This window comes from Oncorhynchus kisutch, linkage group LG18 (genome assembly GCF_002021735.2).
Source record: "Oncorhynchus kisutch isolate 150728-3 linkage group LG18, Okis_V2, whole genome shotgun sequence".
Taxonomy (NCBI): Eukaryota; Metazoa; Chordata; class Actinopteri; order Salmoniformes; family Salmonidae; genus Oncorhynchus; species Oncorhynchus kisutch.
In genome coordinates, this window is record NC_034191.2 from 37,953,828 (window position 1) to 37,980,795 (window position 26,968).

Below are 26,968 nucleotides of genomic sequence, written 5' to 3' on the forward strand. Positions count from 1 at the left end.
AAGTTGATGACTGCACTGCTGCGTTTGCATGCTTGGGCCACCTCTCTTTTTGATGGGAGGCATGAGACCATTGTCCTTGTATGACTGGTTGAGGAGAGTCAGGCGTGTTCTACTGATGCTGAAAGACAAATTACAGACAAATATTTTAGAATTATTATACAATAAATGCGAAATGGCATTCAGAGATATCAATACACACAGTTCATACACGTAATGTTAGCTAGCTAGCCAGTCATCTAAGAGCAAGCTTTAACTACCAATACAAACCGATTGTCATAGCTAGCTAAAGTACAAATCGGTTCAATGTTAGCTAGCAAGCCAGCCATCTAACCTCAGCTAACATTAGCTAGCTAACAACAAGCTTTAACTTTGGGTCTTTTGTTAAGACATGTCACATTAACTAGCTAGCTAAACAATGAACTATAATCCCAATAGCAATACCACCTGATTGTCATAGCTAGCTAAAGTTAACCAAATAGGTTCAATGTTAGCTAGCAAGCCAGTCATCGAACTCCAGCTGGCTAGCTAACAGCAAGCTTTAACTTGCAATGAAAACAACCTTCTGACAACATTAGAAACGTATATTATTTCAAACTGTAGCTAGATTCTTACCCGTATACATGGATGAAAGCATCACGGCAGACTGCAATCCCTTTTATTAAAGAAGAAGTCCTGTGTCGTTTCCATTTAGTTTGCACAGCTTGTTTGGCCGTTGTGTTCCACCGATTTCAAAACTCAGTCAAGTTCTTCCGTGACAACACTGTTGATCGCCGTTTCTTCCCCAACACTGTCATCCGAAGACTCTACAATGTCTTCTTCAAAAAAATGTTTTAACCTAAATCAGGCTATTTCCTCATCGTCTGATTCATTTTTCAGTGTCAGAGAGAGTCAGCATGGCACGATCGTCCTCCAGAAAGTACTCCATCGCAACTTTTTCCCACTGATAAATTCAGGGCAGCAATGTTGAGAGCAGTAGCAACATATTTGCAGTTCTCCATGGCTAACGTTATATATTTTGAAAGAACTACAGTTGAAAGGATTATCTATGCATAACAAGCAGCTGATTTTATAGACAAGATGCTACACCGCAGACCAATCTGAAACCCCGCTCACTATCTCAGCCAATCTCGGCTAGAGGGAAGGTTCCTGACTTTTCTTTGGCTAAACCAACTAGGCTCGTAATTTAACAACTTTATTTCTATTTACAAATGGCATAAAGGTTTGTTATTAAGGCACATGAAAGTTCACATGTTTAAGAAGGCATTTCATAAAAACCTTTTTTTATGTTCAGACGGCTCTCCTGTGAAGTCATGACTTGCGACATATGCCTAGTTTCCTGAATCGGGTCACTGACATTTACTAGCTACACGTGGATAAAAATAGCTTTAGTGTGCCAGAATCAATTCCAGTTTGAATGATCACCTGTTGCTGGAAAAAATAGATCACTGTCTTCCGTGAATGTTGGAGATGTGCGCATCTGCCAGTAAAGCCAAGATAAAATCAGAAGGCTTGGAACTCAAGAAATGGAGCCAAGGAAGTGTTTGTCAAACATTATAAAAGAGACAAAATTGAGTATGTGGTCCAGGAAACAAGTGGGGTTTTAAGTCCTCCGCTGAAAGAGTGTTTTGATATCTTAACGTTGTAAAAACTACACTCTGGTAGTGAGCTGGAACCTGACAGATGAAACAGGTTTCCGACCCTATTCTGGAGTCACTGAAGCACACTATTAAGTATGCCAGGTGTTGTAGAGAGGACTGGTAAAACAAAGGCTGAGAGAAAGATATGTATTAGCACAGGTACCAAACAGAAGCATATGTCCCTTAACATGTCCTTTCTCCTGATGAAACCTAAGTGCCTGTAAGACACACCAACAACATCCTCACCCAGCCAGACAGCAAACAGCTGGGCAAAAACGTACTAAGCATTGCGTTGATGAAAAATGCAGCGGAGTGGCTGAGTAGGCTGGTTATAGAGGTCAGGAATCAGGAACAGACCGGCTTATTCAAGACACACACAGAAGGAGTATTGCTGTCTTAAGTACAACAGTGGTACACGACTTCTATACAAGCAAGTGAAAGATGAAAGGAAGAAAAACCTCTTTAGTTGGACTTCAATATAAACATAAGTAGTACAATATCTATCTGCCGAATTCCAACATTGTGTATGAAGATAAATTAATTTGATTTTTGCGTGGGGTATATTTTGCCTTCCCTCTACTCATTCATATAGCTTCTCCATTCTCCTATTTCAGCCGTGATGAATACAGCATGTCAGTTTGCCCCGATAGAAAAAACAGAAAACCAAAATGTGGATTTCAACTGCATGATAGTTCTAGCCATTATGACTCTCGCTGGAAGAGGAGTGTTCTACCCCTGCATTGCTTGCTCTTTGGGGGTTTCGTCTCGGTTTGTTATATATTTTTTGTACTTTTCTCCCCAATTTCGTTATTTCCAATTGTTAGTTACAGTCTTGTCCCATCGCTGTAACTCCTGTACAGACTCGGGAGAGGCGAAGGTCCAGAGCCATGTGTCTTCCGAAACATGACCCTGCCAAGCCGCACTGCTTCTTGACACACTGCTCGCTAAACCAGGAAGCTAGCTGTACCAATATGTCGGGAGGAAACACCGTACAACTGGCGACCATAGTCAGTGTGTATGCCCCTGGCCCGCCACAAGGAGCCGCTAGAGTGCAATAGGACAATGACCTTCCGGCCGGCCAAACCCTTCCCTACTTCATCAGTCTTAAAGTTATTGAAGGAAGCCCTCAAATTGAATAAAGAAGTCCTTGTAGACCATTCCCAGCATGGCGGAAAACCTTGCGTCCTTGTGGCTAAACTACTATCAGGATTGTATTGATGTTCTTCGTCATCCCAGAGAATTTATCCTACTTCGACGCAACGGTGAACCCATCTCTATCGTCCTAGACTATGCCCCCAGCATTGGTCGTAACCGTGCCACTTTCAACATTGTCAAGAGTCTGCTCCATGGACGGACTGACGTTAGGTATGGTGTGGCTTTTCCTGCACGGCTCCGTATAACATACAACGGCAGGAGAAAGACACCCATAAGGCGGCCTTTGTATAGGCGAATATTCTACAGAGGTTGTAGAGCCTCCAGCCCCGCCCTAAATGCCTTAGATAGCTATTTTGTCGCACCCTCCACACCCTCCAGAGACGCAACCGCTCTCATCGTCACTCAATGCCTTGGTTTACCTCCACTGTACTCACATCCTACCATACCCTTGTTTGTACATTATGCCCGGAATCTATTCTACCACGCCAAAAAATCTACTCCTTTTATTTATTTCCTCAGAAGACCCTGCCTCATGGCCACACAGTATTAGAGAGAGGGTAAACTTTCGGAGGACAAAGGAAATCCTTCCACCTCACAGAACTTGAGGTACGAACAAATTTCATGTTCCAGAGAAAGTGTAAAAGATCGGTGAAGAATCCAGCTACGAACTGGTGCGTTTGTCACAACTTGGGAAGCTCAGGAGAGACAGTGTGGCCACATTACCATAACGCTGTTTATATAATAGGCTCAGATATGAGGCTTACATCTAATTGTTGTATAAGATGAATGAGTGAGCATGATACTGTTTGTATAATATGATTGTGGACTGTTGAATGAAGAAAAATACAATTCCCAATTGGATTTGAACTAAATCAGAGGACCGCCCCTGGGACAGCCCTTTTCTGCCATTCTGAATAAAACCCAACTTTGAGAAATGATCAGCAGACCATGTTTTTCTCCATTAGGAGGGGGACAAAGGTTTTAGACCAAGATTACCTCAATTACGAGAGGGCTAAAGGTGTAGAGCATTGCTGAATCTTTTTAACCATACCATGTGGTTAAACTCTTAGACTATCGATACCGACAGAATGAGAACAAGTCTTTGATACTAATTACTGGTCTGCAGCTAGGAATTCAGCATCATTGAAGGCGAAGAACGACAACCGCCGAAAAATCCATCCTATAACGAATGTCACTTTGAACTATCCCCTCTAACCAAGACAGAGAGAGAGAGAGAGAGAGAGAGAGAGAGAGAGAGACGGACAATTCTACAAAATAAAGACTTTTCACCAGCGATCAAGACGACACACTGAGCATAAATATATATATTGATTGCAATTGTTACCGAATGAGTGAGCGTTCATGTGTAAGGGATTAGCATTTTAATTGTTATAATTAACTCTGTAGGGACTTCTTAGTCGACCCCCCATTGCCCCTTTGTCTAACAAGCTGCCATGCCGGTTCAGCCCACTAGGGCACATTCTATCATTTCATGTAACAATATTTACTGTTTGTTTATGCATTTCAGTGAATTACTTAGTTAGTAATAAATAAATGATTTAAGACAATTGATGTATGGATGACTCATAGTGAAGACTGGATTCGTACAGATAACCAATAATTTACGAAGTTTGGAATGAGACTAATGTGAGGTAAAATAAATAAATCATTAATCAGAAGACTATTGATCAGATATAAAAATATCTGAAAGGTTATATTGGGAAATTATAACTTTGTAATCTGAATACTTTCCTTGGTGCCCCAACTTCCTAGTTAATTACAGTTACATGTTTATTCATTTTAATCGAGTAACTAATTACAGAGAATCTTTGATAAAAACGAAGTCTTCAGTTTAATGATAGTAAAGACAACACCACATTTGCACACACTGTACATATACTTTTTCTATTGTGTTACTGACTGTACGTTTGTTTATCCCATGTGTAACTCTGTTGTTGTTTTTGTCACACTGCTTTGCTTTATCTTGGTCAGGTCGCAGTTGTAAATGAGAACTTGTTCTCAACTGGCCTACCTGGCTAAATAAAAGGTGAAATAAATAAAAAATATATATAGAATGTGCACCTATTTGGCGACAGTCTATTTATTGATGGTACCCGTATCCAGAGTAGATAAAGCACAGTTCTATTATTAGGTTACGTAATTTCTTTAAAGAAGTTGCTACTTAGTGGAATTGCTGTAAGATGCTATTTATAAAATGTTTTATACTTTCTTTTAAAAACAGCCTAGTTTCGGGTTGTAAATAAGTATTTCTTATTCATTTATTATGCGCAACTTCTTTTAAATCCTTCACTATTTCAGCAGGGCTTTGTACTTGATAGGTTTAGTGTTCCCCAACACAAACACATGTGTGGATATCTTTGTGTGGGGATTAGTGGTTACCTTGTTCTATTAGGCGACTAGGGGGGGGTTCTTTTTCATACCAGACTTCAGAATATTGTTTTTTTTATTATTTTATTAGCTATTTTTTGGAATGTTAAATCTTTAAATCACCCAGTGAAATGTAAAAGGGTTCTTTCTCATTTAAATCAACTTAAAGTAGACATCGCCTTTCTTCAGGAGACATCTCCGCAATTTTGACCACACTCGTTTAAAAGGAGTGTGGATCGGTCAATCATATCATTCCAGTTTTCATTGTAAAACTATAGTAGCATCCATTTTAATTAGTAAAAACATACCTTTCACAATGTCAAGTGAAGAGACGGACTCAGCAGGCTGAACAAAAGTTCAATATTCCTAGATCCTATTTCTTTAGACACCTGCAATTGCATAGTTTTGTATTATCTTCATACTTTAGTCCCCATCATGCCCACCTACCTCCCATCTAGATTAGATTTTTTAAAGTGAACCTTTATATCAAAAGGAGGCATAAGCATGATCAATATGGTATTAAACTCACACAGATCTGGATTCCCTGACCTCTATTAAGAACCAATGGGAAGAGAATTTAGGTGAACAACTTTCAGACGTAACTTGGCAGAGTATGCTTCAGAGAATACATTCTTCATCTATATGTCTAAGACATGCTGTAATTAAATTTAAAATAGTTCATCAGCTGCATTGGTCAAAAGCAGAATTATCCAAGATTAGACCATAAATAGATCCCACTTGTGATTGATATAAGCAGGCTCATACTACTTTATTACACATGTTTTGGAAATGCCCGAAATTTACAGAGTTCTGGATATCAATTTTTTTGATGTTTTCTAAGATACTGGAGAGACCTTTACTGCATTATTTGGAGTGGCACCACAGGAGGCCCCTCTAAACAGTTATATGAGCAAATGCCGGCATGTACTACTCTTCTAGCTAGATATTTTTTATAATATTAAAGTGGAAGGATCAGTTTCCTACTCTTTTAACCAGTGGATAAAGGAAGTTATGCAACATCTCAAACTACTCTGATAGGGGATCCGCAATTACATTTTATAATATCTGGCAACCTTTCCTATTATTTCTAGAAGACATGGACCCAGCTAATTTCACAACTCCATAAACAAACCCAAATTAGAATTTGTATCATAATTTTTACTTTGTATTTACTATTTAATTATATTACTCATTGTATATCATGCCTGCTTTAATTCTGGATTTGGGGTGGGGCTCTGTTAGAGCATGGGGGAGGCGTTGATTTGGTAGGGGGTCTGTGTGTGTTCTGTCCTTTATCTGTATAATCATAAAAAAAAAGGCACATTTAAAACAAAACAAAAAAAGGGATTTTTTTATATTAACGACAAAAAGCCCAAGATGGCCTCGGTGGAGAATATAAAAAAGAAATATTTGTGAGAGCTTGAAATTGATGTAACCTCTTGGAATTATTTGTCTAGGAGTTCGACATTTCAGTCGCTTTCATGCGTTTCAACCTTCTGATGAAACTGCTACATGCTTTGGTGTGCTGCTCAACAGCATTGAATTATATTGTCTACATGAATAGGCAGTTTGTTTGCCCTTGATCTTTGTAGCTTGTGAGCAGGGCCGTAGCTACATATGGAGGACAATGAAGTACAGACCTCTGTAATAAAAAATATATTAATAAATAGTCAGGATGTTGAGAGTTAGAATAGTAGAATGCACCATTTCTAAACTTGGCTGTGCATAAGCAGTTTTCTTGTTATATCACTCACTGTCATTTACCCAATAGTGTAAGTCCATGTCAGGGTAATAAATAAATTGTCTAGCCAGCTATTTAAACTTGTAGTAATCATGGCCGAATTACTGACTGGACACGTGCCCAGTGGCCCTGACCTCCAGGGGGCCCCCATTGATTTTGTTAGTACCCCTCACTCAGATATCATATTAAAATGGCATAACTCATGGCAAAATGTGTAGAATTGTTGGAAATTAGCTATTAAAACTGCTAAAATATTACCCCCATCGGACCTCATTAAAACTCAGATCCTGGCTACGGCCCTTGTGAATTCACAGTTCCCAGAGTCTTACGTGTTATATGCTTTCACTTTGTGAAGGAAACATCAGCTAAATTCAATCTGCTAACGTTAAAATGTGATAGACCTAAATACAGTCAACAACACTGCACTATATGCCAAAGGTCAGGGGTATATAGCCTCAGTATAAAGTGGTTTTCATTTCCAAACCTCTTCAAAGTGAACAGATTCTTCTCCTGTGCACAACTAGGCTGCACTCTGGAAAACCAACAACCCCACTGAGCACATCAAGGTCCTGTAGTGCTAACCTGGAGGGATGAGGAGAGAAGTCCCTCCAACACACACCATGCTTACGGTTAGCGATCCATGTTTCACACCAAAGTACCGGAGGATCACAGGCACCAGAAGCCTTGTACAGGGAACACAGAGCTAATTGCAATTTTCCTGGTATGGGGCTCTGAGTAGTGAAGCGTTGCAGACATTAAAGAGGACGAAAGCGAGGTGGCACGGAGGGAGTATAAAGGTGTATTGCTGTGGCTCCGCTCCATTGTGTTTTATTCCAGACCCAACTCAGAACCTGTCTCTGCTTCCCTCTCTCCCTTCCTGTGGCCACAGCACAGCATTTACATAATTCACAAGCCCAGCACATCCTGCCTACAACCAACCACAGAGACATGGTTGGAATACAGGAAGACCCAACAAAACACACTGGAGTCAATTCAGTCGGATCAGTTTAAATAGAGGGAGTCTGTGGACTCCAGCGTGGGGAGGAAAATCACTAGTCCCCAAAGAGAGATCATCGTGGACTCCAGTGAAAGGCCCGGCGAGAGAGAGCATCAATACAAATCCTCCAATTTAATTAATTAAATCGGACTGTTCAGATCAATCTTTCCAATTCATTTGTGAATGAGTGTGTATTCCCTATGCACCTGATATTCTGAAGGAGGATTATTTCATGGGTATTGGGTAATGTTTCTTAGTTCTCCGTCCAAGGCTGTTTTGGGGACAGCTCGAGTCCATTCCAAACAGATGTTATTTAAGGATCATTCTATTGTTTCCGGGGTGATGGCACTATTTTCCTTCAAATAAGCATATTTCAAAATCGTGTTCCTCCCAGGGGCCTAGTGTGCATTGATCACCACATGAAAGGCAATTATTTGTATTACTGGAAAAATATGAAGAAATCAATTATATCCACAGCTATGCCATGTCTTTTCCTCAGAAAAGATTAACAGCATCTACACCATTAAACAACTCTGTATCTCAAGGTTCCTAATACTTTCCATCAGAAAAGGATGAACCAAAAAAGAAAGAAAGACAATGCATGGCACAAGGCCAAACTGTTATTTTTTCAACTGAGAAGTCATGTTTCTTTTTCAATGTATAGTATTGTAAGGGGACAATCTACTTTTGTATAGTATGAGCTATGAAAGCACAGTATATGTGCTCTATGAAGAGCAAACATAGTACACACACTATATGAAGGAGCCATACTAAAAACTAGACTTTCTCCTGACTACGATAGTAATCTATGGTGCAGTTTCATTACTAGTCTCCACAGAGAAATGAACCATGGGCATTTAGAGCAGCATCTTTCCCTGCCTACTCCAATTCATTAAACAAATTAGCATTATGTTAATAGACTAATAAGGGTAATTGAAAGTTAGATGAAGAGGAAAAGTGGGCCAGCGAGGTGGGCCCGATGTGGTCAACACCACCGACCTATGACACCGCCCCCAAGGCGTGAGACATGGCCAGACTGGTTAAACATACAGGGTTCTGTTGGAGATCAATGTCAAAATGCTGCTGTGTCTCTCCTGCTGGGGGTTCCATGTGTGCGCCACAGCACGTGTGAGCCTAAGTTGAAAAGCGGAGCCGCACACAAAGAAAATGTAGGAGTAAAATGAAAAATATTTTAGATATTAAAGCTAGAATCTTTCATTTTTCTAGGTGCACTGTTGCTCCTAAATAAAATTACAACTCGCACAGCTAAATATTTGGGCAGATATGAGAGTAAAAGGGTTGCACTGTAGAGTCCTGCTAGTGTTAGGAAGACCTCATATGACAGCCCCTGGCAGTTGCTTATAACATACATTCTGCTGTCATGATAAGGCCAAATCATGCATTGCATTTCATAGAGAATATATTAAACATTTCATAAGTTAGTGCTGGAAGCCCCGAATGTTGTGGTTTCATTCAAAGCCATTTTCAAATGAAGCCCCATTGAGTTGTTTATTAACTACTGCGCTGGGTTTGACAGCACACCATAACGGAACACACAACTCCTTTTAGAATCACCCAATTTAACAAATGATTTCACTAGTCATGTCACAATGACAATATTTGACCAAATTAGAATTAGTCTGCACACAGGGGTCATTGGCCATCATCAAGAACACCCAAAAAAAACACTGAACCTCTTGGCAACAGCATAAAAAACGAAGTTGGACTGAGAGCCACAAGGTAGTCGGTTCAAATCCTGTGCAGGCCAACTATCGAATTTGCTACATTAGTGATAATAGTGGGATGCTGCAATGAGGCCATCAGAGATGTGCCCAGGCATGAGTCACATTACCTTAGTACAACCCCAGAAATCTGTTCAATGGAGGCCTATTGGTGTTATGTGTAGATGTTGTATTGCACATACCGTCACAAGAAGCTGTCTGAAACTAGGAAGGGATGGGCCTGGTTGATCCTTATATGGGAGATGGAAAGCTACTGAAAGTGGGTTGGAGGGCCAGTAGGGTAAACTCTTCCCTCTGGTCTAAAGGAGACCCAAATGCCCCAGGGCAGTGATTGGGGTGAGGTCACTTCCTTCAAATGGTTCCATCCCTCGAATGAGACATAGCACCCAAGATCTGACTCTGTGAAAATAGGGGTCCTGGCTTATTTCCAATACCATAATACTATTTGGGGATGAATGAACTAGCTCCCACTTGGTTCATTCAACCCCTCCACTGTCCTTCGCTCGGCAACTCTTCCCCAGGGTCGTTGTTATTTAATTTAAAATAGTTCTGATTTAAAAAAAAATATAATACCTTTCTCAAACTAAGCAAGTCAGTTAAAAATATACTTTTTTTTTTTTACAATGAAGGCCGACACCGAACCAAACCCTGACGACGTTATAGCCTAAATGTATTCTCAGGCAACTCCCATTGTAAACTAAAGCTTGAATAAATTAATATTAGACACTTATGTATCATTATTTAGGTTACTGTATCAATTAAGTCACTTGACAATGCACCACGTTGCAACTTCAACCAACCTGTCTGATAATTATTAAGCTACAGTGAGATCTCCCCACAAAGTAGAATTTTCAGTCGGCTATAGTGACAGATGAAGCCATCAGCTTCGAAAGCTAGCAAAATCAGACAGACATGAGTATCATTAATTATACAACCACAAAGCGGTGCACAGAAAAAAATATTGCAACAAGATTCAAACTCAGCTGGGACATCGCAGACGACATGTCACTTAAGAAATCATTTAAAAACTTGTGGCTTGAGCAATTTCCCATGAACTCTCGCCACTGAATGTGTCCTCCGCCACCCCACTCACTTTGAATCGTATCGCTGTCAAGTACTTTTGAATATCTCCCCCTCTGCGTGTGTGTAAGTGTAGCCTAGTTCTCTATATGTGCATAACTACACAGTGTGTCAAGAGAGCAATTAATAGGCAAGGGTGAAAGTCATAAATACGGGGTAGTATAAATAATAAGTAGTAGAAGACACCAGATGTAGCCGATCAGAGCTTCAAAAGCAGACGCCCAGCAGGCGTAAGAACACAAAAGGGATTCCTCTGTAACTCCAAACTGAAAAGAGTCATGTGACTGGTAATCTAAAGCAACATAATTATATCAAAAAATAAATAGAATGCAACACGTACCTTGAAATCCAAAGAATAAAAAGAACCCCGGTATCCAAATTGTGTGTATCCAGAAGGAATTCATGTTGTCCTCGTCTGCTTCAAAACCTCTCCTGATAGTCAATGTATTTCAAGTGCAGGTCTCTTGCAATAATTTCGTGAGCAGGCAGTATCGTTTTTTGGTAGAAATGATGCTCAGAGGGCGTATAGCTCGAAGGCTATGTCCTAATGCTGCAGAGCACTATACTATACATCTCAAGTGCTCGTGTGCTAAACGCAGCCTTTTTTGAAATCACGAATAGTTGTGCGCTTCAGCGCTTGCCTCTCCTGGTCGTCACTGTCACCTAGTGGTTAAGCAAGTACCTAGAAAATCACAAGTTGGACATCATATTCTGATTATTGATAAGGATACGGACTCATGCTGAACGGGGGAGTCACCAGTCAGCCTATGTTCCATCTGTGTTTATTGTTCAATGGATTTTTTTGTAAAAATAAAACAATTAAGCAACGCTGTATGGATCGAAGGTCACACGAGTGCCTGTCATCAAGAATAGCATTCTGAAACATTGCATAACATCTGACATGACCTGTTAAATTTGATTAATGATTTCACATCTGACATAATCTAATGAATGTGTGTCTCAGTGTCTAGATCCATGTACATGCTTCCATGATCTAGTTTGCCTATGAACACCAATGTAGCTACTCCAGCCATTACTTCCATTACTTTTTTCATAAAGGTGAAAATAAATAAAAAACTTCCAGCTCTCTCTGATGCATAGGCCACTACAAAATCAGGACAAATGCACACAATTACAGTTATTACAACAACTTAATCCAGATTGATTCTCTCGTTGCATGTGATGTGCAACCTGTGATAACAATACCATTATTTTCAAAATAACCCTTCAACACCTAACCAGCCACACAGCAGTCCTCAAGAGAGGAATGACCTTTAGCTACCCTCTGTAAAAAAAAAACAATGAAAAAGGTCTGTGGAATACTAATAGTGACATTTGGTAAGACACTTCTTCATTCAGCCTGCAGGCAAGGTGAGGGCAGGCTGTTTGTAAAGACACAAGACTAATCAAAGTCCAGGGGGCCTACCTACTAGAAAATGGCCTGTGAGAAAGAGGACTGAGAGGGAGAAGGGGACAGGAAGGGTGGGAAAGTGTTTCCTCTTTAACATGCTCTATCCCTCTCTCTCTCTCTACTGCCAGCCCAATACGGTCCTCTCATCTACCGTTGTACATGTCCACGACTGACAGCAAGGTCAATCCAGACGAATCCTGCATATTCATTCAGCGTGGCAACCCTGTCTTTGTTTGTAATCAAGCATTGTTTTTTTCTTCCTGAATCTTCCTGGATTTTATTGTGATGGCAATGAAAGCAGATGCTGCCTGAACGTGCCGTTGTATTCCCTCTTCCACAGCTCAGTCTCCTCTTGTCAACCCTGGTGAGCTAAATGACTGGTGTTGCTGAATTCAATTATGCTCAAATCCTAGTCATTTGTTAAGTATGAATGCCAAAGACATTACAGCTTCAATAATGGAAAAGAAAAACAAAAGTGGCTCAGGAGGATGTCTGGATGTGATGCGTAACACATTATTGAATATTGTTCTCTACCTGTTATACACCACCATGTGAACCACAAGCTTTTCAGGATGCATGTTCTGCTAGAGAACCCTTGTGTGTACACCATTCACATTCAAGGCTGAATAGTATTTCTGTTACTATCTGACATAGTAATCAATGAGATCCCTGCAGTCTAGCATGCAAAGCCAAACGGTACCCCATTAGAATGTATTTAAGAGCAGCATGTATGAGCAACGGGCTGTCAATTGTCATAATTCTCAAATGTCTGTATTAATTATTTCTTTCAGCAACACCTCTCACATGGTTTGTCATTTCATTGGGATATTTAATTGAAGACATGCAGGTCGCAGTGAATAACCATGAGGCCGCCACAGCTCGCTTGCTCAACCCATACATGCCATGTGACAATGTGAAATGTGTGAAATAGTGTGTTTCTCATGGCAATGCCTGTTATCTGTGTGCAGATAAAAGTATAAACTCCATACTTCCATTCATTTGTATGGGTTACCTTCGGACGAGTCCCGTGACGCTTGTGGGGGTCGTTGAGCAAAACGGAGAACACTTGTGACAGTATCCCCTTTCCAAAGTGGGGTTTTAGTTTGTAGCCCAAATGTTTCTGACACCACAGACAGAAGTTGGCACATCTGCGTTGCCGACTTCAGGCCAAACCGTTCGGACGGTACAGAAGATGTCGAGATGTCTCGTGGTCTGACAAAAATCGCTATAGCTCGGCACCTTCCACTGTAGATGCGGAAGACCGACATAGGCGGATGTAGTGAATTGAGACGCAGCCCATGCAAAGAAACAGATATGTCGAGTTTAAGCTGACGGATTTTGTTATGTTACACGGGTGAGTCAATAGACTTTTAAGGATTAAGTAGTGATGGTAGGCTCATTAAGAGTACATCTTGGGCTAATATAGTGCCTGCCTTAAAAAGCTAAATATTTGTTTTATATAGTCTGTGTACTCTGTTGTTTGGAGGAAAGCTGATTTTAAAAACTCATCGAAATACCAAAACCTTCTCTTTGAACGCAAATAGGACAGAAGAATCTCTAAAAAATCTGCCATGATTGGGATAGTCTCAAAAACGCAGGACAATATTTTTAGCCCCTCCCACGATTACCCCTCTAAGGCCGGGGACCTAGCTGTAGGAAAACAGATGGACACATTCAGATGAGCTGCATCCGTCAAATGAAAGACTGTTTGTGTGGTTTCTTTGGGACAATCATCTCTGTTGTCGTTCATCCGGCTGTGGATAAAGCATTAGCTCCATCCGATAATGTCGGACAGAAAATCCCAAAGTGTCTACTATTTTTTTGTTTGTTGGTCCCTCCACATTTCTTCCATGCTCTAGTGGTTAGAGCGTTGGACTAGTAACCGGTTGCAAGTTCAAACCCCCGAGCTGACAAGGTACAAATCTGTCGTTCTGCCCCTGAACAGGCAGTTAACCCACTGTTCCTAGGCCGTCATTGAAAATAAGAATTTGTTCTTAACTGACTTGCCTAGTTAAATAAAGGTAAAATAAAAATAAATACAATTCACAACAAATACAGGCTCAGTGTGACGAATGCCTGAATGCAATTTGAGTGGCAACTTTTTGAGGGGGTGTGAACAAAATGCTTGGACTTGTGGAAGACTGGCCATAGTGCAGGAGTCCAGAGTACTGCTGATTTTCTGTTCTACCTGATAATTAATTGTACACACCTGGTGTCCCAGGTCTAAATCAGTCCCTGATTAGGTGAAGAATCTGAAAAGCAGTGGAACTGGCTTTTGAGTCGACTCAAAGGAACTCTCAATAGAGGGTTAAGGGCTTTTTTTTCTTTAAGACCATTTATCTTAAGACTTTTTCACTGACTATGCTTCCCCAAATATTCATCTTTGAGTAATGACAAATTACAGTAGGTTTTTCCATATTATAATTGGCTTCAGCAGCAATTCCTTCACAGCCTACTTCAATCATTGGAATAAGGATAGCCTGAAACTGCATGCAGACAATTCCATCAAGTTAGACATTAAGGAAAAACGAATTAACGTGGAGTCAGTCGAGCACTACATGTTAGTCCAGAGTAGATCGATAGCCTTGATGAACTCTGAGTTGAGTATTCAGTGCTGTTTGAAAGACATATGGAAAAATAAGCCACTGGATTTCTGCACATTGAAAGCACATTCCTTCTGTCAGAACTAGTGGCACTAAACATAAAAGGCTACTGTGATCAGGCTAAATCTTTCCCACAGACACCCCTTCAGAGAGCAATGAGGAAGAGACGCATGTAAGTCGTCTGAGGCTCTTTCAAAGACACTTTGTTCTTCCTAGGACTGGGATAGTGTCTCTGACAGGCCTGTAATCCTCCTATTACTAATCTTTGGAAAGGGACATGTCAATTCAAATAAAAAATACTTAGAAGGATTGTCAGTTACTGTAAAAAAAAAAAAAACAGTATTTTTCCTACTTTTCCTACTGAATATTATGGATCACATTTAGAATATTCACAACATTTAGCCATGACACATACAGGACTTACTCCTGTTAGTCTTTTGATTGAAAGCAGAATAAATGAGACAGACTCACAGGAGCATCTAATCCCAATTCAGTCTAGTGAATATCTGATGGTATTTCCAATTCTAATGTGTATGTTTTATAAAAAAAACAACCTTAAGGATGGTTCTTAATTCATGCCATTACTGTATGAGACCTGTGTCATATTCATAATGATTTGGGATGCTATGATTACGACATAAACTACACAGCTTGCTATCAAATTATACTGCAGGAAACAGCAATTTAGGTTAGATTTGACATGAAATGGCACCCTAACCTGGGTAACTGTCTGTTTGTGCCATCTTGCCACTACTTGACATTCCTTGTCATACCAAGTTCAGGTGCTGTACACAACAACACCCTAATGCGTCACACTAACGTTGGGTACAACTGAACAATAAAGATTCCGTGGGTACCATTAGCCAGGTCCCATATCTGTTTGTGCTATCAGTCTGGTACCCATGTTTGACATTTCATTGTATTTTATTTATCTATTATTTTACCAGGTAAGTTGACTGAGAACACATTCTAATTTATAGCAACAGCCTGGGGAATAGTTACAGGGGAGAGGAGGGGGGGATGAATGAGCCAATTGGAAGCTGGGGATGATTAAGTGGCCATGTTGGTATGAGGGACAGATTGGAAATTTAGCCAGGACACCAGGGTTAACACACCTACTCTTACGACAACTGCCTTGGGATCTTTTAGTGACCAAAGTTAATCAGGACACCTGTTTATTAACGTCCCATCCGAAAGACGACACCCTACACAGGGTAATGTCCCTAATCTCTGCCCTGGGGACCAACCAGGACAAACAACGCTGCTTAGCTTTAGAGGCAAGCCAACAGTGGGATGTAGAGTGGTATGTTGCTGACATATGACAATGTAATTTTCTGGATTTTTGTTTCAGATTCCGTCTCACAGTTGAAGTGTACCTATGATAAAAAATTACAGACCTCTACATGCTTTGTAAGTAGGAAAACCTGCAAAATCGGCAGTGTATCAAATACTTGTTCTCCCCACTGTATATATATATTTTTACCTTTATTTAACTAGGCAAGTCAGTTAAGAACAAATTCTTATTTACAATGACGACCTACCCCGACCAAACCCGGACAATACTGGGTCAATTGTGCACCGCCCTTTGGGACTCCCAATCACAGCTGGACGTGATACAGCCTGGATTCTTGCACAGAGTTGCTGCGCCACTCGGGAGCACAAACTGATCTGGGACCAGGCTAATGGCACCCAGGGGCCAGGGCATCCATATTGTTCTTCATACCCAATAGTAGTGTGATACATTAGTGTGTCCTTGCATACGGTACCCATAGGAAATCAAATCGAATTATCCAACTGAAAAAAATACACACCACATTGGAATGCTCAAATGTTTTCCTCTCATGAGGAAGGCAAGGGAGATGTACAGGAAAATTTGGTACAAACATATAGGAACGGTCTATGGTTCAAAAGAATCCCAGTTTACCATGACGAGGTGATGAGAGAGTACAGTTTACACAACACATCAAAATAAGGATCTAAAAATACCTCATGTATTATGAATTTTGTATATTGCCAAGAAGATGCAAGATTTACATGACCAAAGAAATGCCACATTTCTCTTTGAGTCAGAATATAGACTCAAAGAACACTTCTTGTGAATTCAATGTAAATGATGCCTGGCCTAGCAAATATCCTTTCATGAACAATTCATGAGTCGACTTGGTATCTGATTGAGAGATATTATGCAGACTGCACGACGGGGTGTGCATGCAATGTAAGACAATGTTCAGGTTATCTTGACGTACACAATGACGGGATACTCCACATAGGGCTGTGGAATGGGAGCGGTATCACATTCTCTGAGCCACCTGGGTACCGTCCAATGATACAACCTTTAATCACATTGTAAGACCTGCTGTAAGACCTCCACAACATCTCATTGCTCCCTATAAAAGCATTGATGGATGCACCATATGATACGTGAGATGTGCAAGGTTCTTCGAGTGTGAATTCTTACATTCAGGCAGCCATCCATTTTACCATAGCAATACGTTGAGTGATGTGTAGCATCTTTTCTTCAGTAATTTCTCTGGAGCCAAGGTTCTTCAAGTCTGAATTCCTACATTCTAGAAAACAGACAGTCATATATTTTACCATAGCAATTTCATGTGCATTCTTCTCTTTCATTTAGCTAACATTGTGTCTGTAGCCTATAGCCAAGGTTTGTCAAAACCCTAATCCTCCTGCTATTGAAATCCTTTTGAGCTAATTATGTTTAAACCCGCCATTAGACAAAGCTTTTGTAACAGAAAACATTTGTATTTCTGTGAAACCATAATCCCAGGGTTGGTTGTAGAGTTTGGAGATGCACTTGACTGTGAGAATGGGATGCATTTGGACAGGTAATTCGTCATGAACAGGATGCATTGAGACTACCGCTGTCTTTAGGGGTTGGACACTGGACTGGAACACTTTCGTTTCCTCCAGATTGGGAATCAGCCCCTCATCAGAGAGAGAGCGAGTGAGAGAGAGAGTTAGAGAGTGAGAGGAGAGAGAAAGAACAGTGAGAGAGATAGAGAGAGAGAGAGAGAGAGAGATGCATGCTAGCCCACATTCTGAACTGCTGTGTCTCCAGATCAGTCATGCTCGTGCTGAAGACACACAGCTCTGATTCTGTCATGTCTTATGGAGGATGTTTCCTTTGTGACCTCGTATGGAGTATCCTGTTTTTCCTTAGTGCTTCTAGTCAATTTGTGCCTATTGGGATACAGTAGTCAATAGAGACACTATTGCTAATAAAGTATAACATTTGGGGTCCTCCCGAGTGGCGCAGCGGTCTAATGCACTGCAGTGCTTGAGGTATCAACAAAGATCCGGGTTCGATCCCGGGCTATGTCGCAGCCGATCGCGACTGGGAGTCACATGAGGCGATGCACAATTACGCCAGCGTCGTCCGGGTTAGGGGAGGGTTTGGCTAGCCAGGACTCCTGTGGCGGGCCGGGCACATGCACGCTCAGGGTTAACCTATCTTGATCTGCAGCGGATGACAGACAATAATTGTATCACAAGTAGCATACTGTTTAAATAGGGAAATTTTGTTTTTCCACAATGGACTGCAAAATATGGAAATCATTGATGGGCTGTAGAATGGATATCTGGCTAAGCTAACAACCAGATAAGGACTTCCTCTTCTGCTCCCTATGCTATTGAACATTTATGATAGTTTAGTTTGGTGTATTTTACTACTATAAACAGTCTCTCCTTGACCCATGCTAGGCACCACCTTAGTCCAGATTCTGTATATGTAGAGGGTGTGGATCAACATGCAGAGAAGTCAAGCTGTCTGTTCAGCACCACCAGAAGAAAGAGGCTAGAGAAGTCAGGACCCTGGACAGCTCTCAAGCAGCCTTGCCTATGCTAGCCATATTCCCCAGCCGAGTGGGATTGCGCAATCATTCTAGTGTATCAAGGCAAATTGGAAGAGAGGTTTTGAGTTCTAACAAGCAAACCTTAGAGAATACCCCAAATATATGCTCAAAGTTAAAAGTCCCATTGTTAGAAACCTAGTTCCGCCCATTAAAACTGTTGTCCTGGCTGTATCTAACCATTGCCCCATCCAGTTTAATGTTTTGCAGTGTCTAGTTGCTTTAGTCTAAAGTATGAGCCCTGTAAGGTGCATAGCCAGTTGTGAAACATACTCGACTTTTAGCAACACAAATTTCCATCAAGGCAATTGATCAACAACCTTACTGTATCTCAGCCAATCAACTTAAGCTGCTGTAAACAAGCACAATTTACATGGAAATAGAGGGCATCACATCCCTCAATCCGTTGTGTTATTCATTGAGGTGAAAGATAGAGGGAACATTATTAGAAGTCTCCCCCTGTAACAGCACCCCTTACACCTTTTTCCTCACTGACAGATAAAGTGCTGTTGCCTGTACATTGATAAGGTGTCAGAAAGGATCAGCTCATAGCCATTTTATTCAATCATCCCATTGTCCTTGTTCTCTGCCAGGAAGGAAGTCAATGGCTTCTGAAATGAACCTCTAAAAGGAAGAGTGCATCCTGTGATTTGTCAGATTGAGACTTCCCACTTATAACAGCTATACGGAATATCAACTCAAAGGAAAAGAAGATCGTGGGTGTAATATGAAAAGTAATTCAATAATGTGCGTAACCATATTTCACAAGGAAGGTAGCTACTTTATAGCATTTTTCCAGACTATTTCCCAGGCTCAATTTCAACACTCACTATAATATAAATTAGGGTTATTTTCAATCTTAATAGCCATTCCTGAAAGGTATACTGTGGAGAGGAATAGTTGCCATTTCAAAACTATGTCAAATCCCTTTCCTTTATTGACATTGCAGAGCTAAAATGACATTATACAAATATTTTTTTCAATACAATCGCTCTCTATCTGTGGAAGATCACAAAACGAATACTAAAAGGTTTTGAAATGGATTCTGGGACGGATTGTGTACATGACTGAAACTCCATCTCAGGAATTGGCAGCTGAGAACTGAAACTCTACACCTCATCTTATTTCATTTTTGCAGATGTGCGATTGAGACCAAAGCAAGGAAAATGCATAACTGCTCAACAGGAGAAGCATACGGATAAAAAACAAGCTAACTAGGGAGCCCAGCCTGAAGAGGAACACTCAGACCTGGCAGAGGGAAAAGATAGAGACTGAGAAGGCAGAGACTTGCATCTTTAGATCTATCTTATTTTTGAAAAGACAAAAAAAAGAAACAAAATATTCAATAGAGAATGTCTGTTGGCTACAGCAGTGAGGGACATAGCAAAAAAAGCATTGGCATTTGAAGAAAGAAAAGCACAGAGGGAGGCTCGTGTCAATCATAATTGTTTTTTTTATGTTCACATTTCGCTCTCTATACTTGGGTCATCAAAATATATTACTTCAGCTATTTTGTCTGTGCACAGCGCATTACAGCATCAATATAGTGAAACACAATTACACTGACTGTGCCACAGTATATTGTTCAATGGAGGGTTTCAATCGTAAACCATACCTCCTGGAACTGGTCTACTTGATCCACGAAAACATTTTTGTGAGCAGTGATTCATTGTATGTTTGTGACCAGTGCCTGTGTCAGTCAATGACAATGCTTATAATTGCAGTTTTTTATAGCCTTAACATAACGACCACGTCACAGAGACCTTCCATTATCTTCTGTCAGTCAGATGAAGACTCCTAAGTGCTTTAGTCTGTTTTTCTAATTCGTATTTAACCATCATAGACATCAGTGTCTAAAGAAATACAAATTGAAATCTCGTCGCCAAGAGAGGAAAAGGATAGAGAAAAGTAACAGTCAGATTTGACATAATCAGTAGAGACATGATTTTTTCAAATATGCTTTGTTTTCTCATCGTTTAGTATTTCGAGGTCAGCTCACCTGAAATATCAGACAACCCAGAAAATTGGTTGTGGGGGATCATGGGAGGATGTAAATGATCCGCCCACGCATTCTCAAACAAAACCAAGATTTAATTTGTGTTCATCTACATCTCCCTGCAGCAAACAAACACCTAATCCTTTAAAATAGACTAGTATGCAAAGGCAAAAACCTCTCTCTATTCTTCGCTCTGGTCACCTCTCATCATGACCTCCAGTTGGCTGGAAAAGAAAGCCAATGTTTTTCAATGACTCTTTCCTGATATAGAGATATATTGGATGTTGGATGTGGATAGGAATATAATGTTACCTAAATGAGGGTCTATGTAATATAAAGATAGTATAAAGATATTCTCTATACAATCCTGTCTTCAAGTGGTACAAGGGTGTAGTGTATATAGGGCTTACCATTGAAGTATAGAAACAAGGTGAACACAAACAGGAAATGAACTCCACTTGAGTGTCTCCCATACAACCAGGAGACGGCATTATCCCACACCGCTGTTTGACTGATTGGAAGTGCCGGGCACAATGGGCCTGTAAAGATGTCAGCCCAATGAATGAAGACATGGGTCATTGGCCTGGCTTAAATCACTTCTTTAAAGCTGAGATTAAGCTCTCTGTAATGTGGTGGACTTGATAGATAGATAGATAGAGATAGACAGATGTACCTGTACTGGTTGTGAATGTGACTGAGAACTTCAACTCAGAGTTAGATTCTAGCTCTATCAAAGACATGTTTTCCCTCCAGGTCAGTCAGGGGTTGAAGGTAATCAAGTTGACTTTTTTAAGAAGTCAATGTAAGGTATCATTATGTTCCTCAGGGGGGAAAGCTTCTCAACATCAATTGTGGACCCTCTCTATATCTGTCTGCCACAGCTGAATGTGCGGACAATTAAAATGAATGATTCAATAAGTATTACAAGTATATTAGTTAACTATTTCTGATGAAAAGGTGGTGGTAAAAAATACTCAATGTAGTCTGTTGTTTTTACAGTGAAAAGTAAAGACCTTGGTGTGTCTGGATTCGAAACAAACTGTTCGGGAAACATTCCGTTTGCTGTCTGACGCATTTGAATGTGAAATCTGTTCAATTCAGCAATTTACAGCAGCTACATGTCTGCCCCTCAGTGATAAACAACAATGAACACTGAACCTCAGACAGGATCGGTAAGATTATATTTGGTAAGACTTTGTACAGGGATCCCTATCCAGAACACTTTCATCTTTCTATGCACACTTAATTTACCAAGCATAACTCAAACAATATGATATAAACCCATAAAGCTTCACTAATATAGCCTTGCATTTGGAGAATTTATATTTTCTAGCCTGATTGTTCTATCTAAATGATGAAACATTCCATATTCATGAAAAATGTATAGATGACGATATTATGTAGTGTTTTTTCTTGGAAAACTGCAAAACAGAAATGCAGTCTCATCTCGTAAGTTTGGAGGGAAAGTTTAGTTCAATGCAAGAATCAAGGTAGTGAATCATAGCATATACTGGGCTAAACATCTCAACAACACTGACAAATGTTAGATGGCCCATTTCTGTAAGGGTTCTCGTCCTCCTCTTCTGAGGAGGAGTAGCGAGAAGGATCGGAGGACCAATGTGCAGCGTGGTAAGTGTCCGTAATGTTTTTTAATAAAGACAATAGAACACTCGAACAAAACAACAAACGATGACGCGAATATACAAAACACAAAACAGTACCATGTGGACCAAACACTCACACGGAAAACAAACACCCACAACCCAAAAGTGAAATCCAGGCTACCTAAGTATGATTCTCAATCAGGGACAACAATTGACAGCTGCCTCTGATTGAGAACCATACTAGGCCGAACTCAAAAACCAACATAGAAAAACCAACATAGACTGCCCACCAAACTCACGCCCTGACCATACTAAAACAAAGATATAATAACAGAACTAAGGTCAGAACGTGACAATTTCTCTTTTAATATGCAATCAAAGTGGAATTGTGTCTATTTGCAATTTTGTCTACTTCCTTTCCACTAGCTAAGGAAGAGTGAAAGAAAAATAAATGAGCTAACAGTTACCACAACATTAGAGTATACCCACATACTGTATGATATATCACTGGAGTTGAGGAGATTGAACATTCTCTCCTCATTCTCATATCTTGTAAAAAGATTAATGAGAAAAATACTTTCGGGAGAAAAGCAATGTGTAGGGGGTGGATTGTATTTAATGATACAATGAAAGAAAATAGAAGCTGAAGAAAGCTATGTGGGAGATGAAGTGACCAATCTGTTTGACCTAGCAGCTGTGATTTTGTTTTTCACTGAATGGAGTTTCACTTGAGATTCCTCTGAGGGAAGTGGGGAATGGATTACAGGGGCATGGATAGGGTGGGACCCAGGGCAGATTGACTATAGCTATAGGTCACGTCCAAAGGCGAAGAGGTGAGCAGACTAAAAGTCTATGGGCAGACATGGTCAACTGTGTTTTCCTCCATAGCTTCAATGATTTAACCCTTTCACAATGTTAACTGTCAAGATAGAACCCTACGAACTGTCTCCCTTTGAATGGTCTATCGCAATTTAATTGTGACATAAGTAATATCTCACCATAAGTAATGTCAACGCAGGTGACATACAGTAACTACAATGGTTAAATATCACTAATGATACCATGTTGGCTAAGAGCTACCTGTAGTTATTTTAGTGATATCTTAATATGTAATATGATTACATGTCACTTTGAATTATTTCAGTTCTCTTAGACAGATAAAAGTCAACTTAACTTCCTCATTACAGATTGCTGTAAAATGTAACAAACCATATCAACCATTTGATCTGTTCCAGGAATTTGATCTGATCTATATAGATAGATCAGATTCTATATAGGGAAAGGTGCCATTTCAGATGCAGCCAGTGTTTCTTAGGTCACTCTGCAGCGGTAGATATATGATGAATTCTTAAGTAACTAGTCTTCTGCAATGCAAATCTCTGTGAAGAGCAACAATAGAATTATTCCAAAGATCCTTGTTGCACAGTGTTGAATAGTTCTAGGGACATCTTAGAGGCAATCTCTCCAAAACTATAGTCTTGTTCATTCCTGTGCTGAATTTGTTCATCCCATCTAATGTTACTCCATTCCATTTCATCTCAGACAGACTTCAGATGGACTTTCTCGACCTCTGCTCTCAGGTTAACAACCTGCTCAACCCTCTCCGCCTGAGCTCCTTTGTACACAAGGGAAACCTGGGAACATTGTCTGGTGGCCCAAAAAACTGTTGTAAATATTCAAACTGTTTCTAGTCTCAATGCATCCATAGTGTTATGACTGATACTTGTTTCAAGGACTTCAGCTCATTCTGAATGCACAAAGGTCGTTTGACACAGAGTTGAAATCGTCAGACTGAATTTATGAAGTGGATAAACTAATGCAGCAGCTACTGTCAGCACTGTTATTGTAAGGCCGTGGGATACCAGATGGTCTCAGAATGCCGATTAATCAGCAACTTTAGTTAATTGCTGTCATTGTTAGGCCTTCCCACTTGTTTTAAGACTACACTATTGTAATCAATATCCCTTACTAGTTTTTATTTTTATGCTAAATTATTACCATCACTGTGTAACAACGGGCACACTTGTCGAGTCATATCGTAATAAAAGTGTGGCTGCCTGCTCCAATGGAGAGAACTTATAAATGCAGTGATGAAGCTGTTGTTCAACTGCCTCAAGAGTTATTTAAGTACAGTCCTCCGTGTACCTTTCAGTGAAATCCAATCCTGCCTGACAAAGCAATCATTAGAAGTCTGCAATCCAATATCAGACACTTCCATTGTGTCTCAGGGTGTCGCACTCCCCAACAGTCAAGATTTTCAATTAGATATTTCATGACAAGAGCAACAAGCCGTCTGTGTAATCCGTGCAGTCTGCTGGTCTGCGAGCTCCTTACTCATTTCAGTTTGCATTATGCAGAACTTGCCTTAAACCCTCTTTCCTAAAGAAATCTGATTCCTCAAGTCAAACGGGACTACTTAAACGGGGTAAAGAAGGTTGATTATGATAATACACTACGGACAAATATAACTAAATTCCACTGTCAGAGATAGAGACAAAAGTTTGGCCTTTCCAAATTTTCATCTAGCAATTTAATTTGTTTTTGCTTGCTGATGATAGAGCTGTCATTTAAATTACTCATGCCTCATACATTGACTGAATCGTAGATACATTTACCCGGAACTATTGCGGTCCGATATCCTATTGGCTATTTATAATTCAACCATGACTGACACATCAAGACTGCCCAGTCATTGTGTCCATTATACATATCAACCCAGACTATTCAGACACTCCCTAAATAAACTCCCAAACAGTCCTCACATTTCAAACAGGGACTTGTGCAGCCAGTCAGTGTGTCTGATCTGGACCAGCTCCACTGTCCCCATTAGTCAAAGAAGCAGTATATCGACTGGAGAATACAGTCTGCAACATACCACAGCAAGCATTTTATGAATTTATGCATGTCGTGTGGGGCTGAAATAGCCTGAGGAACATTCCCGCCATGTTGATTTGTGCATGAGGCTGCTTTGGCTGATCATGATTGAATTATAGGTATTGTAGTTAACCTGTACATGGCTGTTGAGGGGCCATTAGGCCACTGCCATGACAGACCCTGGGGTGTCTTCATACCATTTGGACCGAGTTCTTAGTAACTGACAATGGCTCTAATAGTGACCCAGTCTGCCTCTTGTCACACCTCATAAACCATGGGCCGCCCAGAGAGGAGAGAGAGAGAGAGAGAGAGAGAGAGGAGATTGTCACCACTCAGTCATCACAAGACTGTCTCCCTCAGTCTTCCCACAGAGCCACAGTGACATTAGCAATGGTTGATTTTGGCTGCAGGCGATTAGCTAAATGGGCAGTATTAGCGAGGTGTAAAATACTGTAAATCCTTCTGCAGTAAGCTCCGTGTGACTAAAAGCATGGCTTACACTTATACATATATTTTCAGAGGTGTGTGTGTGTGTGTGTGTGTGTGTGTGTGTGTGTGTGTGTGTGTGTGTGTGTGGGTGTATAGGTGTGGGTGTGGGTGTGGGTGTATAGGTGTGTGTAGGTGTGTGTGTGTGAGTGTAAGTGCGTGTGTGTGTGTGTGTGTGTGTGTGTATGCATCCACATTCAGCATGTGTTTGAGTTTGTAAGGATGTAAACACATGCCCAGAGCATGCTCCTCCTGTCAATGACAAGGTTGATTCTTTGTGTTGATGCTACAGTAGCTGTGTGTTTATCACAGACACATACTAAGCCTCAGAGACTGGCCAGACTTCAGTCTCTCTCTGTATGGGAGAGAAGGAGCCAACAGAGTCAAGTGACTAATGATAACAGACAAGCACATCACCAGGCCCTCCCTCAAGTCCCCCTTAATGATGCAGGCCGGCCGTGTCACTGCCTACATCAAGCGCTCAATGTGACTTTCTGAAACGTGCCCGCTTTGACCACACACAGAGGGAATGGCACCCGCCACCGCTGAGCATGTCTCTTCTGCCCGTGTCAACAGTCATGCCTGGGCACTGTCTGACGTGCTAATCGCCTGGTTAAGATGGATGGCCGTTAATATCTTCCCTGGCATTATGACAGGTTTGTTTGAGGTCTCCTCTCAGTAAACAAAAGTGCCAAGGCTAACTGATGTGGATAGATTTGGATCCCAGAGCGACAGATGTTTGGGTCTGTTTACAGGGGAGATTGTGTGAGCATCCATGTGTTTGGGTCATGGCAGTGTACACAGAAGACATAGATCTGAAAGGCTGTTTGTGGATGTATAGGCTGTTAGATTATGGGAGACACCGAGAGTACAAAAGTGTTAATGTGTGTGTGTGTACGTCCAGCCACATATGTATGTGTATGTAGGAAAAATGGAGTGCATACCACTGTCAGAGGGGGCCGTTGCAGATTTGTGGCCTTGTCAGGTGGGGGAGCTCTATTCTGGTGTCATAGGTTATCAGGGTCCCTGAAGTGGCTAGCCCACATATCAGCCTCTCTGGGATCCACACACACACACTAACACTAATTAGCAGGCTGTTTATGGGGACTGTAATTGGGAATGGCACTTGTCACCAGATTTATTCTGGAGCCTGTCGTGTCCCTCAGCTGCTCTGCCATGATTACCAGCCCCTGCACCAGCACCTTTCTTCGTTCACCTTCAACATCTCCTGGCTGAACTTGTTCTCCGCTCTCCTGCTGTTTATTCTCAGGCTCTGTAAAGTCGGACAGGAGTCGACCTTCCTTCAATCAGTATGCTGACTAACAGCCTATTAATATGGAAGCTTATGTAAATGGCAGACACTGTTGTCAAATATTAGTCCATACGTC

The 26,968-nt window shown here is 40.8% G+C and overlaps 1 protein-coding gene across 2 annotated transcripts in view; it reads right to left on the reverse strand.

Annotated features, from left to right (window-relative positions):
- The window catches only part of LOC109909368 (limbic system-associated membrane protein), a 1,000,013-nt gene that overhangs the window by 467,792 nt on the left and 505,253 nt on the right, over nucleotides 1-26,968 (reverse strand). The window contains exon 1 of one of the 2 annotated variants that reach the window (XM_031795983.1): nucleotides 11,081-11,348. The exons of the other annotated variant lie outside the window; for it this stretch is intronic. Within the exon in view, the coding sequence (XP_031651843.1) occupies nucleotides 11,081-11,144 (64 nt within the window). The 5' untranslated portion in view covers nucleotides 11,145-11,348. Of the gene's footprint in view, nucleotides 1-11,080; nucleotides 11,349-26,968 lie in introns of those variants that run through there. 2 annotated transcript variants of the gene reach the window in all.